This window comes from Protopterus annectens, chromosome 15.part0, assembly GCF_019279795.1.
Source record: "Protopterus annectens isolate FY-2018-M chromosome 15.part0, PAN1.0, whole genome shotgun sequence".
Lineage (NCBI taxonomy): Eukaryota > Metazoa > Chordata > Ceratodontiformes > Protopteridae > Protopterus > Protopterus annectens.
The window spans coordinates 563,584,278-563,601,526 of record NC_056749.1 but is presented as its reverse complement, the minus strand read 5'-3'; the positions used below and the strand labels follow the sequence as shown (position 1 = coordinate 563,601,526).

At 39.4% G+C, this 17,249-nt stretch overlaps 1 protein-coding gene across 2 annotated transcripts in view; it reads right to left on the bottom strand.

Annotated features, from left to right (window-relative positions):
- Nucleotides 1-4,676: 4,676 nt before the first annotated feature.
- LOC122789921 (sestrin-3-like) overlaps nucleotides 4,677-17,249 on the bottom strand; it is an 87,070-nt gene continuing 74,497 nt past the window's right edge. For both annotated transcript variants that reach the window (XM_044057384.1, XM_044057385.1), the window contains exons 8-9: nucleotides 16,042-16,186; nucleotides 4,677-8,289 (exon numbers count right to left, since the gene is read on the bottom strand). In XM_044057384.1, the coding sequence (XP_043913319.1) occupies nucleotides 8,200-8,289; nucleotides 16,042-16,186 (235 nt within the window). In that variant the 3' untranslated portion in view covers nucleotides 4,677-8,199. The remainder of the gene's footprint in view (nucleotides 8,290-16,041; nucleotides 16,187-17,249) is intronic.

Below are 17,249 nucleotides of genomic sequence, written 5' to 3'. Positions count from 1 at the left end.
TCCTGTAACAATCGTGGGCTAGAACAGAAACAGTTATCCACTAACATAAACATGCAAGTGACTTTGATAACACTTGGGAAACTTGTAGCACTCAAGGCACCATGATTCTACATTCTTGCACTCCTATATGTAAAACTCAAATGAATAACACAACTTCATTTTCAGACTGGGCTGGCAACTGCCACCATATTGCCTATCCTGGATGGGTGGTTTGAGCTAAACAGGTTGTTTTCAGTTGGTCTAAGAATGACAAGAGAGACAATACTCCAGCCTTGTTCTTTAACTGGCAGTAGGGCAGAGGCAAAAAGAACTTGATTAATCTGTTGCATTAACACATTAATCAATTAAACTGCTCATTCACAATTAAGGTAGCTTATCACACAAGTTAGTTGTGTCATCATTGTTTCTTCAGAGAACAATAGATTTAAACAGCTTGTGTTCCATACCTTGAAGGAATAAAAGTGCAGAACTTACAGTAACAGTACATCTGGATTCAGATTTCCAGTCTGAGATTGGAAGAGAAGGGAACATAATAATCTTTGGCTACAATTCTCATCACCCAGTAGTCCTATTTCAGTGATCCATGTCAACAAGTGGAGAGACAAGCAATCACCAGTTGTCTCCAGACTGCAGCAGCAAAGCAAATCCTGAGACAGCAGAATGAGGACCCCCGGGGGGAGCCACAGAATCCCTGACTGTCCTACGGGGGTTGTCAACTTGAGGGGTCTGAACCAGCCTCATCCCCAAAGGCCCTACCATCAATGACAGCATTAAGGGAACCCCTGGCACTGAGGAGTTTGAGGATAGTACTCGCAAACTAGAGACTACTGCTGACCTTTATGTAGCCAGCAATATCCATCCTGATGTACAGGGGATGACAGTCAGATGAACAGGAATTGGTATCTGGACATGACCTAGTGTGGAAAGAGTGCAAATGCAGCAAACTTAGACACTGAAGGAACTTGACTAACCCCAATGTTAGTAGAGCAGGAAACCAGAGATCACATATATACTGCACAGAAAAAAAGACTGCCACGTCGGGGTGTAACCAAACTCAACTAAAACACATTTCCACCTGATGGACCTTACCAAGTTGGACATGAAGTTATGGGCTTTAATGCAAATGCAGTGGAAACTTTACTTCCTATACCCAGATGTAACAGTAGTTTCTTTCAAAAAAAAGTCTTGATAGGTAGGTGGAAACCTCCTTCTTGGTGCCTTGGGGTAGAACAGGCTGGTTTGTGTTCACAAGGACTGGCCTTCTGGGCACCTGATCAGGTAGAAGAGCAGGGGCAGGGACTTCCTGACTGGGTGGGGGTGGGGTAAAAGTGGACTTAAACTTCTCTGAAAGATTCTTAGTATATTTAAGAGCCAATTGCTAAAATGAGACACAAATGAAGCATTCCAAAGCAAAAGTGTCTCCTCCAAGGCACTTAGAATTGTTATTCTGCTGGAGAATTTTCACACCACATTTACATTTTTTGAACTCTTTGGACTCTTCAATGTCTTTCTGGTTATCAAATGGCAAGAAGCTTAATGCTACAAAACGGAAGAGCAATGCAATGGCAACTAACTACAGCATCACTGCTACTACTTGTAACCCCCAAAATGTAACTACTAAAAGCAAGCATTTGTAAAAAAGCTACAATATAGACAATGACAGCAACTAAACTGAAAAAAAAGTGGTGACCATACAGTGATTAGGAAGGGAAACTGCAGTAATCCCTACAAACCATTTAGTTTTAAGTCAAGGAAACTAACACATACTGTACTGATAATACACATTTTTGTGAGTAAATTAAAGTTCCAGATAAACAGAGGACAGTCTATGGTCATCCTCTTTACTTAGGCAACAGTTTGCATTGCTTAAAAGTTCTGAAGATGATCATGAGTAAAGGGGGGGGGGGGGCTTTGCTAGCTGGGAAAATTATCATAGGGAGGCAGACTGTCTTGCCAGTCTTATTCCTTATGGTGAAGATTATGTAACTACAGTCCACTATTACTGAAGTGTATGTCAGAAACTTTAAACCCAGCCTCCCCATATGGTTCAAGCCAGCACTGTTGTCATACATCTGAGGCACACTAGCTGCATCATGTACACTGCACAGCTCTTAGGCTCTCTGAATAGCAGCCGTTTCATTATCTCAAAGCTGAGACAAAAGGGATGGACTGTGTTTCACAAAGAGAGCAAATGAAGGACGCAGATAGCAGCCTTTTGCCTGTCACTTCGTTTGTTTCAAACAGCTAGTATTCATTTAGTTAAAGGACTCATTTAAGTGAACTACAGTCTGACAAACCTGTCTAACTAAATGGGCGAATGGCAAGTTTTATAATTTACTCAAATTTTGCAACCTTGGAGATAGTTATATTAGTTAACCAGGTGCAAAGGATTTCCACCTCACATAAATGGGGCTCTGATCAACAACTTCTCTTAACTGAATAAGCATATAAAATTATAGAACACTGAAAGAAGTCATTTAAATGTACCCACAGCCTAGCCACCCATTCTTTTGGGTTTATTTTATTAAGAGCATGACTGTTTTGTACTACACAACCAAATACTACACAGGTTGTTGTTGTGAAGATGCCTTGCTGACTGCTAATTTTCTGACCTTTAATGATAGTAACTGCTGGTTGTGGTTAACAGTTGGTTGCTGTCAGTACATGAACTGAACATTTTGAGAGAATTCTCCTTTCAAACCATGCATGCTGTACATCTGAATATACTCTATATACCAGCTTACTTAAAAATGGTTACGCTCTATGCTCATGAATGCAAGGGAATAAAAGTCTCTTGCAGTGTAATCCACCTTCAACCAGTACAGATGAATAGGAATTATGGTAATCATACTTACTCCCTTACTTTTGTACAAACTGACCTGATGTATGGCTAACACATTATTCAGATGCAATGGACAATATAGTTAGGGGTGGGATGAGACTACATTTGGGCTCAACACTTTTCATTTTATACTGTGAAAAACTAGGGCCTGGCAGCCCAGCAAGATAGAATTTTATAAATAATTCTATTCATTGTAAATATTAATATGATCCACAGGCTTGTGTAACAAATTTAAGAAAACTGTGTTATGTTCTGAGCTTCAAAAATGTAACCATAGTTCACCCTGCTGGAAGAAAGCTGATGAGTAAAGCATTTTATGACTGTTTGATCTCAAGCTAGGAGACATGATATCTGGGCTACGAAATACTTTCTATTGTTCTAAGACAGAGATAATTACTAGATTTTACATGTAGTGTCTTTTATTGCTGTGTCTTCCTAGCAGGTGCAGACTACAAAAAGACGTGTTAACATTTTAAGTTCTGTGAGCCTGGGAAACTTAAGTAGAAGTGTCAAAAATGATGTAATCAGAAATGACTTGGCAGTAATGTGTATTCTCCATTTAAGACTTTCTTAGAGAGATTTAGCATTTTGTATTTGTCTTCAGAGCGGACAACTCACCAACACTTTGCCTTGTAAGTAGAATTTAGAACATAGTTTCTCTTAGGGACAGATAGGAATATAGCCAGATTAGTCTAGCTGTTTTCTATATTTATGCCAGACTATCTTACAATATTTGATTTCTGAACTCTCTATTAGTACTGTGTTGAATTGATGAGTATTGTCTTGTGTCTTTATTATTACATTTTTTTAAACCTTCCAACTGTAGCTGTTTTGAGTAGAGATAAGCTCTCAGAGTACTTGCATGTATTTGGTGATACTGTATAAGCCACTTCAACAGCCTTAGCCCTGGGTTACACTTACTATTTGGATAACAGTAATAGCACACAGTGGAACTGGTCACCCTTTAGAAAGGGCCTTATGGTAGCTGATAACTAGTGGTTGGTGGCAGTAATTTCTACCTTATAGTCTGGGCAAGAGGGAGCATAGCTGGAGAACCTGTGCCAGACTTCCCCAGGCGTGTCTGTGTGTTTGTATATAATTCATATCTCAAAGTGTGTGTGTGTTAGTGTCCGCTACTTGGGCAGGGACACGAAGCATTGGTTGGACAGAGAGGGTGCTGGAGGTTTTGGCTTGACTACTCAGCTGAGATTAGAACCCTATAGCTGTACCAGTGGGTGTCTTACTGGGGATTTGGAGATAAAGGGAGAAAACAGCCCCAGACTGACTGTGATCTCTGTGTGCTCTTAAGGGAAATTGTACTTTACTGTGTGTGTACTTGTTATCCTTCCCAATGTACATGCCCCTCACTGGTGCTACTGGTGAGGATTGAGGCTCCTTGATTACTGGGCCAGTGCATGGGCGTCACACATCCAAAAAGGGTTCATGTGGAATACTGCTCTGCCCAGATTAAGTAATCTAGGGTGTCACTTATTCAGCGTGCACCAGGTAATGCTACAATGCTGCCTACTGTTAGTTTTTTGCTTTGTAAAACAGAATGGTGTGAAGGTGAATCTTTCTTCCACAATGCAAATATAAGTTATTAATTCAGAAGAAGATAAGGTTCTAAATTCTCATCTCCCAGTTATGAATGCTACTTTACAGTTATGCATACTATATGCATCAACCCAAGGTGAACTTTGCATAAAACTGGAATTGTGAACAGCACATTTTAGAAAAAAGACTGGTTCCAAACATGTAGAAAATATGGATACACATTCTGCCTGGAGAATTAATCACGTGATGGAAAAAATGAGCAAAGAAAAACAGACACATGCACAAGTCAAACATATTTATTTTTATATTTATAGCAAAAATAGTCTTTTTATCTTTCAAAAACAAGAGTCCCCCTATACATTTACGTGGTAAATGCTAAACAGGCAGAGCCAAAGTTGTTGGCTCCCCCAACTTCAAGGGGGAAGTTTTACCTTCCTGAAATCCTTTATATCTTAAGTTAAAACAGAAAGTCAATACTTTGATCAACGAACAAGGACAAAAAATAAACCCACTGTGAAACTGAAGGGTCTCCACCAGTTGACTGGCCAGGCCAGAGTGAGTGTGTGTGTAATGTCCATTTTGTCATATATTCTGCAGTAAGTGCTCAGTTTGACAAGCAATGCAATCTAATTAAAAACATGTTGAGTCTAGATGGCAGTCATGTCATACTATAATATGTCACAGTAAATACGAACAAGAAAGACTGCATTAATCTGCAAAACAGGCTAAAAGCCAAAAACCTTCACAGTGTTTGCTAAAAAATCAAACCCTACTTGGCAAGGAGTGCAGGTGTCTGCTACAGTTAACTGCACATTTGAGTTCCTGTTTTCATGAAGGGATGGCACACTGCTCTTTCTGGACTTTAACCCCTATCAACATATTCTATTTCCAGTTTCACCTTCTAATTTTGTCTCTGAGGCTCATCAGCATACCACCTCAATTTTTTTTTTTTTTTAATTCTAATTCAATTACAAATTAACTTCTTTCAGCCTGGCCTTGATTAGGCATTCTCTGACATTATAAACAAATTAGAACCACAGTAATGTGCACTTTTCCTAGTGCGCTGCAGCAACAGTAAAAAAGTTCCTGTGAATTACAAAAGCTCCCTATGAATGAAAAAAAAAATGCAAACCGAGAAAGCAGTTAGCAGCAGCAGCACAAATGCACCTTCACTGCTTTCTGATATTGAAACACTTGTTCGAGGTTTCTGCCAACACAACAAAATGTTACACATGTACTTCTCTGCATCTGCCATTTTATCAAACAACTCACCTACAATCAGTCTTTCTGCACTAGGTACATAGCTCTAACGTTAGGTACCTGCTCTGCAGTGAACAAATCTATACTGCTGGACGGCTGTAGAGATTAACAAACTGGAAACTGGTCAAAAGCAAGTCAACAGTTGTGTTCTTTCAAAACCAAAGATAATAGTTCACAGATATTTTAAGCATCATCTTATTTAGAGGTACTGCAGTATGGCATTTTTCTTCTACCAGTTGTGACTTCCAGGTTACCTAGTATTTTACTGCAAAATCCTAGTAATTTAAGTAAAAATGTAAAAGGATGACATAGCTAAAATAAAACAATGTGCTAAGAAAGCTGCTATGCTACCATTTTGCCAGTAGATGGCAGAATAGTACCTATTTTTCTGACCAGCCCTGCCTTCCTTCATGTAAATAAAGCTGCAACAGCTACTGATGTTTTTCAGGGCTTTTGATTAGAATGACTAGACTGCCTGGAGATTTTCAGCTAATCAGTTTCTGGCACTGCACCCATGGTGATAAAGTAAAACTCTTGACCTTTCTCAATAAAAGTTGTGCAAAGCAGAAACTTTTGAAGTATGTCACTGGTCTATTGTCCTGAGCCAAAATGTGCACGAAGGAAGAACAGCAGCAGTACACAAGAAAATATCTGCTGTTAAAGACAGGATGAACAAACTGCAACAGTGAAAAACAAATTGAGATGAACCCCAATGTGTGTCTGAATAACTTGATCAAGTGCAGATCTCAGTTACAGACACGATAAACTCAAAGAATGCAGTGTTGACACTACAGCTTCCAACATTATGCAATAGTTACTCAGAAATGCCCTCTTCACATTTAATTCCACTAATAAATATATTTATCTGCTAAGGGTGAAATTAAACTAGGGACTTTTACTTTCCAAGTTTTTTTTTTTCACCTGCTGCCACATTTTGCTTGTGATTCTCTATCTGTCCTTGCCAGGCAGTTCAGCAGTTGTAATACAAGCACAAGGAAAGCTGTGTAGGAATTATCCTCAGCCCTTTGGCATACTGGGATGAAGCCCTGCTATGACCCCGATAATCTGGGTTAGACTAGCAGCTCAAGCACTGGAAAGGAGAAGAGTTAATGGTTTGCTAATGTGGAGAGGGAGGAGGGATGCAGTGTGACATACTACACCAGTGACCCAAACAGGTGCACTGAGGAATTATTGGCACAACTACTGGATCACATCATACGAGAACAAGAAAGGCCATCCTAGGGCATGTGGAGGCATGCAGGTGAGGTCACAGCAGAGAAACCACTGAAGAAAGCAGAACCCTTACGAGAAAGAAGGACTGCTAGTTCCTAACGTTCCCCTCTGAAGGGGAATAAATGGGACTGATGGGGTCTCTCCTAAGTCAGGGCAGAAATGGGCTTACAACCACCATGAAAGAGCACCTGGGATGTCAGGTGGCTAGATGGGTTAAGTCAGAAGGTGAGGTGAGTGAGGAATAAAAGGATGCATTTTTGCTCAGCAATGAGTATAGTCATGAATGGTGAAAATACTTCATGTTATGCATACAACAGCAGCAGCATTCTGATCCTTGGCTCCCACCATGGCCGCCCAAGGCCCCATTACAGCACTTAGTACTTAACATGTGGCCTAGAGAGAAAACTCAGTTTAACAATAGTACAGTACTTTTTTGCATCATCTTATCATACTAAGTTAAGTGGCGATCCAGTTAATTCTGGCCAAATTTTACCCCATGCACCACCCCTGACATTTCATTCTACAATCTCAGTTCATAGTGTACTAAAAAAAGCTGCCATATTTAAAGTAAGAGCGTCAAGTGCCATCTTGCAATATTTTAAAAGTGGAATTCCTGTTGAACTTAGAGTTGCTCAAACTAAACCCCTTACTATTTTCCAATAAAAAAACTAATAAAACCTAATTTTTGTTCTCTAGTACACTTCTGATTGTGAATTACAACATTAGTGTAAAAAAAAAAAATTCCATTTGCACCAGGCCAATGCTGGTGAAGTCAGGATGTAAACCTGTGACATCAGCTCAAAAAGCAAGGCAAACAGTGTTGTAGCAAAGCAATTTTCCTCTACCAAGTAAGGTTAGCCCCTTCTTCATGTAGACTCAATGTAAATCTAACTTAGTTTAACAGGATAACTTCACGTGAAATGGACAAAGTATCCATACAGCTCATGACAAAGCCATCCAGTATCAACCATCAGTGCGCAACAGCAGTGTAGGAAAGCAACAGGCAGTGCTAAGACCTGGCACAGTCACTGAAAAATATACATACATATACTTCTGATCTTGAGACCCCAAGTTCACTTGAAGTTTCATTGTCCTTAATATGCTGGAGCTTCTTCTATCACATTCAACATTTGACACAATAGTAAATTGTGTCGCAGTCTGTAATTGCACATTGACTGCCACCAGAAACAGTGGCAAAAAAAAAAAAAAAATAAAAATAAAAAAAAATGCAGTTCCAGTCAGAAAAGTAAGTCAAATGGTTCTTTCTTAATGCAGCTTCAAGTAAAGTCCGGGAGCTGTTGGAGAGGTTGCTAAGCGATCATGTACTCTGTTATTGCTCGGAGGGCATAGAGTAGTTCTGCTTGCATCCGGGCTTCGAAGATTAACAAATTCACGTGTACCTGTGGATTCATCAACAGAAAATAATCAGCAAGTACATACACAAACAATCATCAAATTAACTTATTTACATGGTAGCGTACTTCTATGCTGTGGTCATTAGAGGAGAGGTAGTACTTGAAGATGTAACTTGTCAATCACACACTAACTACAGGCCCAATCTCACTGCTGTTAAATGAGTCATAATTTGTCTTGGCTATAAGAAATCAAGCTGCTGAATTATTCATGTAGCAGATGTTGCTTCATAAGAAAGCAAGGTCACAGTACAAAATGTGAGGTGTTTTCTTCTTTCCTCACTAGTGCTGAAATATGATAAAACAGCTAACCAGTCTAAATGTCACGAAATGTACCATTACAAACTATAATAAACACTTTACAGACAACAATGAAAGCAGAATAGCTCAAAAAGGATTTTGGAAAAAGTGGAAGTGGGGTGTGGGAGTGGGGGGACCACTGAACGTGAACACACAATTTGTCAGTATTAAGTAATGGATTAGAAAGTAGTAAAGCTGGTATCAAAATAAACTGAAAGAGATTGGCTAAGACATCTGCCACACAACCTATCCACTACAGCCTTAGACCTTTTTCATTTATAGGTCACTTGACCTACATCTTTTTCTGTTTAATGATTAAGCTGAAATCCCTTTTGAATTCACCCAAAATAAATGCATAAAAATGTACCTCTCTCTGAACCATCTGTAACATATGCACATCCATTGCCTTCTAATCTTTAAGACACAACCACGGTGCTAAAGTGATTATCAAAATGGCTGCCAGTACAAGAACCAACTCACAACCTTAGATCTCATACTCTTTCCATCTTAACCTCAAAACTCCTCCAAACAGACTTCACTCTGTAGATAAACTCTCTCTGTACTTGCACCAAAAAAATTGTGATTGACCATAGCTGTGTAGGAGGGAATCACCTCCTTCCACAGCTCTCAACAAATCAGGGACAAAATTTCAACAGAATCAGGGGCAAACATAGCAATAATCAGGGGCAGTCAGGGATACTTTTAAATTATTTGTACTATTAACTTGAGACACTGACGTAATAAGATGATGCGAATCAATATACATCTTTTGAAGTACAAGAAGTCTATAATTCTAGTTACTGTAATTTCTCATCAAGTGTAATTCACCACCTTTTCACTCAGTCTTCAGTTTCAGGCGGGATTAAGAAGGACGGAGCTAAAATCATGAACAGCTGAGAGGTATGCCTCTTTCCAAAATCAAATTTAAAACAAATCTACACAAACAGGCAGAATGCAAACATTTCAGAATAATAGTGAACCAGTTACCCCTTACTCTTAGAACCAGTGACCCCTTACTCTTAGCCTTACTTTTTATACTCAATCAATAGAAGCTTGTTTTCTACACACAACACTCCTCCCTCTTTCACCATCTCCCTAAATTATAACTCCACCCACCATAACTTACATTGTCTGTCATCCTGTCTCCATGTTTATTACCCAAGCCCCTTTTCTCCCCTCATATTCTACTTTCTACCAAGATTAAAACTACTGCAGGACATTTTGTCACACAACTGGAACTGAAAACGTAACTAGTGTAAGAATCTCATTCTCATGGATGCAGTAGCTTGTAAATTCTCTCGTAATCTTCTGCTGAAGTGTTATGTAACTCAACTGACTTTGTAAATCCAAGAAGTTCAGTTTCACAGCTGCAACTGACATTACAAACAATGTGATAACTACCTACCTAAACAAAAGACAGAGCTATGGATAAGAGGGGGGAAAGCCTGGACTATGGCTTAAACGACCCATTTAACTGTTGTGTCAGAGATGCTGGCTGGGAAGGGCCATGGGGGGGGGGGGGGCAGGCACTTGAGAGTAACTTGCAGTCAACCTCAGGTGCAGGTTGGGAATGCACAGGGGGGAACTGTCAATACAGGAAACGGGCAGGGGACATTAGGTGACTCACCGTGGAGATGGGACTTTACACCACACATCTTCAATACATTTTGCCCCCAGATGTTCAGTGAGTGAGTGCATGTGGTGAGAAAGGGAAAGTTAGGGCATAACACAAAAAAACAGCAGCAGGATGAGTCTTTAGTCTACTTACTGGCCATGAACATGGTCAGGTAGACCTTTGGAGAGACTACTGTGGGGCTGACAGACCCCCTGAATGAGGAGATGAGCTGCTGGCAGCAGATTGTGAGCTGCAAAAATAAGTAAAAAAAACTACCTGATAGTTGTATCGTAACTACTTGTGGATTGCACGTAATATTACACCATCTGTAAATATTTTTATTCGTTTTGGATTACTGTACTCCTGGCCTGAACCTGAGAAAGGGCAAGTGGAACAGTGTTCAACCCCAGTTAAATAAAACAATCTCACTAGAAGTGCTTTATGTCCAGTTTTTTGCATTATTTTTTAATTCGATCAATGCATATAATTTCATAACCGCCACAGAAAGACTGCTCATACATTTACAAACCTCTGCGGGGAAAAGACACTTTCTAACATGCAGTGCTCCTTGATACTTCCCATTCCCTGCAGACACTTAATATATAGTACTGTTTTACATCTTTTACCCCCATCATTCAGTGTGCGACTAGGAAATCTAGATTTTTTTCTCCTCATACATGTTTATAGTAAATTCCTTTAGTCTCCCTTTCTGGTGTAGGCCCTGAACCAGTTCTATAGCCTTACTTTTCAGTTTCTCTTTTGGTCATCTCTTTAAAGAAGTGGGATCTCCAGAACTTTCCTACATAAGGTCTCAACTACCTCTACACAGGCATGTTCATTTCCCATTTCTATTTTTTTTTTTTTTGTCCCTGCATCATCTTGCAGCCTTCCTCCCCAGTGAATGAAGTCCAGGCTGGATCTAGCTTCAGATTTTTCCTGGGGCTGGTAATGGAGTCTAAGGGTCCTGGGGTCTTGGCAGTCATCATGCTGCTGGGGATATTTTACAGTATGCCCCCCCCCCCCAACACTGGGCTTTATGGTAACACCAAAACGCAGAACAGCTTGAAGAAAACACAAATCCGTAATCCACACAAAATACTTTAATAAAATGACTCTTCAGTCCAGCAAAACGCAGAAGGAATAATTAAATGACTGCAGTCCACTAACGCGTTTACACAAACACTGCGTTTTCGTTTAAACAACTTCATCAGATGGAGAAATGCATACCTACACAATCCACCCCATATATACTCTTCCAAATAATTAAACAATTAATTAATTAAAATAGAAAAACAAGATGCATATACATTTAAAGGGCTAGAGCATATAATGCGTTCAACACATACATTAAATACTTAATTCCCCTAATACTATCCTATTACTTTAATAATTTAATATTAATACATAAAAATAAAAAGTTAAAATAAACACAACAAAAACTGGCAAAGGTCATAATAGCAACTTTCTCTATTAAAAACCTGCAAATCCATTAAAACCAACTTGCTGAACATTTCCTGGGGCTGGTAATGGAGTCTAAGGGTCCTGGCGTCTTGGCAGTCACCATGCTGCTGGGGATATTTTACTGTGTGACATCTTAAACTTCTTGTAATGGAGGCCCATGGGATATATGCAAATAACCCCTTAAGGACATCAACTGTTTGAGCTACATGTCTTCTGAATGTCTGTGACAAAGGGGGATACTGCCAGCAAAGCTATCTGGAATTTTGTAAATAATTATATGTCTTTTGTGAATACCAGCGTGATTTATACAAGATGCTAGTGTTACAAATGTATTAGAACTGTAGGTCATATATAGCAAACTGCTGGTACAGAAGTGTGCGTTGAAAAGGTTTTTGCAAAGTGCTGTTTGAAATGTAACCACAGTGTGCTCTACTGGAATAGAGCAGAAATGTGATTTTGAACTCTGATGTCACTGTGGATACATAATGAATATTTTATTGCTCTTTTATTACTTATTAAATATATTTAAACCTTTCATCGTGGCTGATGTGTGTAGAGATATTTAAGTTTTGAGAGTACTTGTATATTTATTTGGCGACATTGTGTGGGCCACTCCTAATAGCCTTGCTCTTGGTCAAAACTACCATTTGTATTAATATTACACAGTAAGATTGGACACAGCTTAAGGGCCTTAAAGTAGCTGAAAAGGAGTTGACTGGTGGCAGTGGTAACTACCTTATAGTCTGGACAGAAGGGGGCATTGCTAGTAAACCTGTGCCAGCCTTTCCCAGGTGTGTGTGTGTGTGTGTGTGTGTGTGTGTGTGTGTGTGTGAGAGACAGTGTTTGCCAGCTACCTGGGCAGGGACACAAAGCACTATTTGGACAGACAGGGTGCTAGTAGGTCTGGTCTTGGTCACTCAACTGAGATCTCAACTATATAGCTGTGCCATTGGGTCTATATCAGAACAGCGAATGCTAAAAATAGCAAATGCTATTCTGTCGAACTATAAAGTTCGAAAGCCAAAAATGTCGAAGTCACGGATCAGCAAATTTTCCCCCCAGGGAAACAATTTGCTGAGCCAAAAAAAAAAAAAAAATTATATAAACAAAATAATGTGGGGGGCTTCATTCCCCACAACCCTGGATGTGGGGACTGTGTCCCCACCCCCCTAACTTAAATATACCAACTCCGAGATCGCACCACAGAGGAGAAAACTGTGAAGTCCCAAGAACAGCCCAGCGATTTTTTTCCCCTGGGGAAAAAAAAAAAAAATCGCTCTTCCGTGACTTCTTCGACAATCTCGGCTTTCAAATTTTACAGTTTTCTATTTTCAGCATTCGCTCTTTCTGATATGGGGAGTCTCATTGGGGATCTGGAGAAAGAGGAAGAAGCCAACCTCAGACTGACTGTGTGCTCTTAAGGAAAACTGCAATTGATGCAGGGAACTGCACCTGGAAATACTGTGTGTGTACATGTTAACCTCCCAGTGCACGTCCCCCACTGGTGCCAGTGGTGAGAACTAAGGGTCCATGATTACTGGTCCAGTGAAGGGTCGTCACAATGTCCATTACTTCGTCTTTACGGTTACATTCAGGCCAATAAAGTCAAACGCCACTAGCTGTGGACATGCATGTTTTGGCCTTGTTATTGACCTTGTCAGTACAGCATAACTGGATAGTCTTTAAACCCAGCTGATGCCCATAATGACTAAGTTGCCTGAAAAATATCCTAATATTCAAACCAAAAGGTAAGAAGGTGACACAGACAATCCATTCAGTGAAAACTGCAAGAAAAATCCATAAACTTTAAACAGTGATTAAACTGACTGGTTTACAGTTTTCTGTATCACCTTTTTCTCATTTTTGTATGTTATGAAATCTGAGACCCTGTAGTTCTCGGGCATTATCCTATCCTTTAGTAATGCATTAAGGATAATGATTAGAAGTAGGATTGGGTTCTATACTCAGGCTTTTCATAATTGCAGGAGTAAATCTCAGCATGCAATAGTGATCTTTCCACATTCATAACCCTCTGTATGATCAGACTCATAATCAACTCTTTAATCTTATTTGGTTCTGTTGCCTCTCCATTTTATTTCATGAATAGTTAAAAGAAAACACGGTCACACTTTCACTGCCTGCTACAGTTTCCCCATAAATAAGTCCCAGCATGTCTCCCTTAGTTTTTTCTCACATATGTTCTTCAGACTCAACACTAACTGGCAGTCCTCCAAATTCCTTCAATACTTGATCAATCTTACTCTGGGATAAGCCTAACAGCATGCCCCTCTGCCTTCATGCTACATCTTCTACACCAGCTTAAATGCAAGGAACAGAGATGGCGGCTGAAAAGTCATAGGATGGTTACCTGTACATGTTGGTTATTTAACATCCATCTCTGGAGCCTGGTGTGTGTGTGTGTGTACCTGTTGGTTATTTGACATCCTTCTCTGGAGGTAGGTGTGTCTGTGTGTGTGTGTGTGTACCTGTTGGTTATTTAACATCCTTCTCTGGAGGTAGATGTGTCTGTGTGTACCTGTTGGTTATTTAACATCCTTCTCTGGAGGTAGGTGTGTGTGTGTGTGTGTGTGTGTGTGTGTGTGTGTGTGTGTGTGTGTGTGTGTGTGTGTGTGTGTGTGTGTGTGTGTACCTGTACCTGTACATGCTGGTTATTTAACAGCCTTCTCTGGAGCCGTGTGTGTGTACAAAAGGGCATGCCTGTGGGTCTCTCATCCAAGCCCGATTTAACTGCCACTTCTCTGACCAATCTGCGGTGAGCAGTGAAACGTCAAGTTTCCTTGGCCTCCACCAGGTTTTACCCATGATAAATTATTATTATTCTTAACAAAAAGGGAGCACATTACCAGCTCCATAACCTTTTTCCCACTGACCACCTTTCTACAACCACTGCTCATTCCCTCTTTTCTCTTACCTTACTTGCCACCTACTCTGAAAGGCATTCCTTGACAGAAGTGTCTGTAGTGTAATGTCCACATGGTTCTGAGAATCCTACTCCGCGTACACTGGTAGGAGGGATTCACCTCTATTATGTCATATTGCCAAGAACCAGTTGTTGTCCAAATACTTCTCACATTTTTACTCTCTGGAGCACTCATGACTTTCTAGTCTTCCTCCTCATGTAAATCCTGGCTATGTCCACTGAGAGATGTCCAAACCTGCCTTAGTCCAGATGCCTGGATATAAACTGCAAAGTACCTGGAGCATAATTCCCAGATATTTGCTGCTCTGCAATAAATGTCTTAAAACCCCTTCTTGCAATAATTTTATACACCACTTCCTTCAACAGCTGTATCAAATAATTTCCAGTTTATATAGTTTGGCCTATTCAGCTGAAGTTTGTTTAGTTACTAAAATCTGTAACCATTTTGTTTTGCGTGTTTTCTGATTTACGTCCTCTTTCTCTGTCCTTCATGATGCCATAGCACAATTTAAAATCCTGCTACATATGGTCTGTACCCAGAATCTTATTAACTTCAGAAGTTTGCATTTTACTTGAAGGAAAAAAACTTCCAGACACCAGTAGTGGATGAAGCTGATGTCTTGTGTACCTCTCCAAATGCTCTTCCTTTACACAAGAAATTCAAGTAAATGTGTGTGAAAGCCGGTCACTAAACAAGACAAGCTGCATTTGGAAAGCTAGATTGTCTGTCAGTAACCAGCCTGGTTCTGGTATAAGCATTTCTATTTCAGTAACAGGACTGATCACTTTGATCACTTAGGATCTATGTTAAAAGATAGACTTGAAATAGTTGGAATTTCATACAATTGACTATTTAAAAAGTCAAACGTATCCCTTTTCGCTTAAATAGCTAATTGCCTTGAGATCGCTGTACAGTAGGGCTAGGGAAATATGTCCTGTTCCCCACCGTAGTGCAATATCTGTGTGTAATTATATATATATACACATATATATATATACATATATATATATATATATATATATATATATATATATACATATAAATAATTACACACACACATGGAAAATTAACATGGGGTGTGGTCACAGGGGGCTTGCTCCTATGCTAAAGTGATGTGTTTCCCTTTTTACATATGTTTGACTTTTTAAATAATCAGTCATACGAGAAAAGTCAACCATATGATATAGGTCCCTTATTAATACTGCATGTGGCTTAAACATAAATAAAGAAACCTACTTCACTTTAAGTTCCATTGAAGCAAGAGACTAGGGAAGACGTGACAATGCTTTAACAATGTAAGACCAGAACTCCAGATGTGGGATTAGAACCCAAAATTACATAAAACTATTTCTCTGGTGGCTCAGTGACTGTTTTAGTAATGAAGAAGTCCATTAGATGTGAATATACAATACATCATCTTACCTTCTCGGAGTGCTTGAACTGTTTCCAGAAGTGGTCGAACATCTGTGAGTTTATTTTTTCTGGGTAGCAGGTCACAGTTTTAATGTAAACTTTCAAATTCCGTTCTAGCAAATGGTTAACTTCAGAGTAATCATAATCATCGTACCTAAGGAGAGAAAGAAAGGTGGACTAAGGACTTCTGGCACATTCATTATTGGGAAATTTTATTTCATTACTTTCTACCCCTCTTTTATGTACACCAGAAAACACAACTATATATTTCAACCTATTTTAAATAAGTCTGAATGTGCAAATAAGTCCATACAATAAAATACATCATCCTGTCTGCAGCTGCTACATACTAGCTTGTCCCTAGTATTGGTACTGCACTACTGTTTTAGATACAAGACCGACAATGTACTGCTCAACTCTAGTACTGCTGCAGTAGTTCAAAACCTGCTAGGAGGCAGTCAGAACAAAAATAAAAGATTGTCATATAACAAAACAGAAAGACCACATTAATATACATTTTTAGCATTTTTAGATGCACTGTACTTTAAAAGAATATTACAAATGCTACACCAGTACTGACAATGAACGAGTGAAGAGAAATCACTGTACATCATGAATCCCATAGTTTATAATGCATATAAGAGATTAAAACAAAGCTGTGTCAAAGCACCATGAAAAATGCAAAGCTGCAAAATGCACAGACTTACAGCACCCAACCCCAGGGATCAGATTTAATTTACTGCTTTTTCACGATATCAAGTGTGCTGCCACCAAGGCAAACTAAGGAGGTGAAATGCTTTGCTTGAGGTTACAGTTTTTAAGTTCTTTGCTGATGTCCAAAGGAAAAACTGATCAAGCAGTTCTCTAAAGCCTGTTTATAAGGAAAGGAATGGGTGGTTGTGAGTGTGTATATGTGTGTGTACTATAAAGGCACTTAACTAGAATTCTCTCTGCATGTTCTAAGTGACCTGTATACATGGCATTTTAAGCTTCGCTGAAGCCTCAATACTGCCCTGTGTGCCGACCATTAAAACTATTCACAGATACAATCACTCTTACATGCTTAAACCTCCAACACTGACCACAGTGCCAGGACCCAAGACTTGCTCAAAGAACATAGTTTCAGACAACTTTTAAAAGCACCAACAAGATCCAACTTCAGATCAAATAACAGTCTTAGACTTTGTTATCAAAACACTCCAAATAAAAATTCTTTA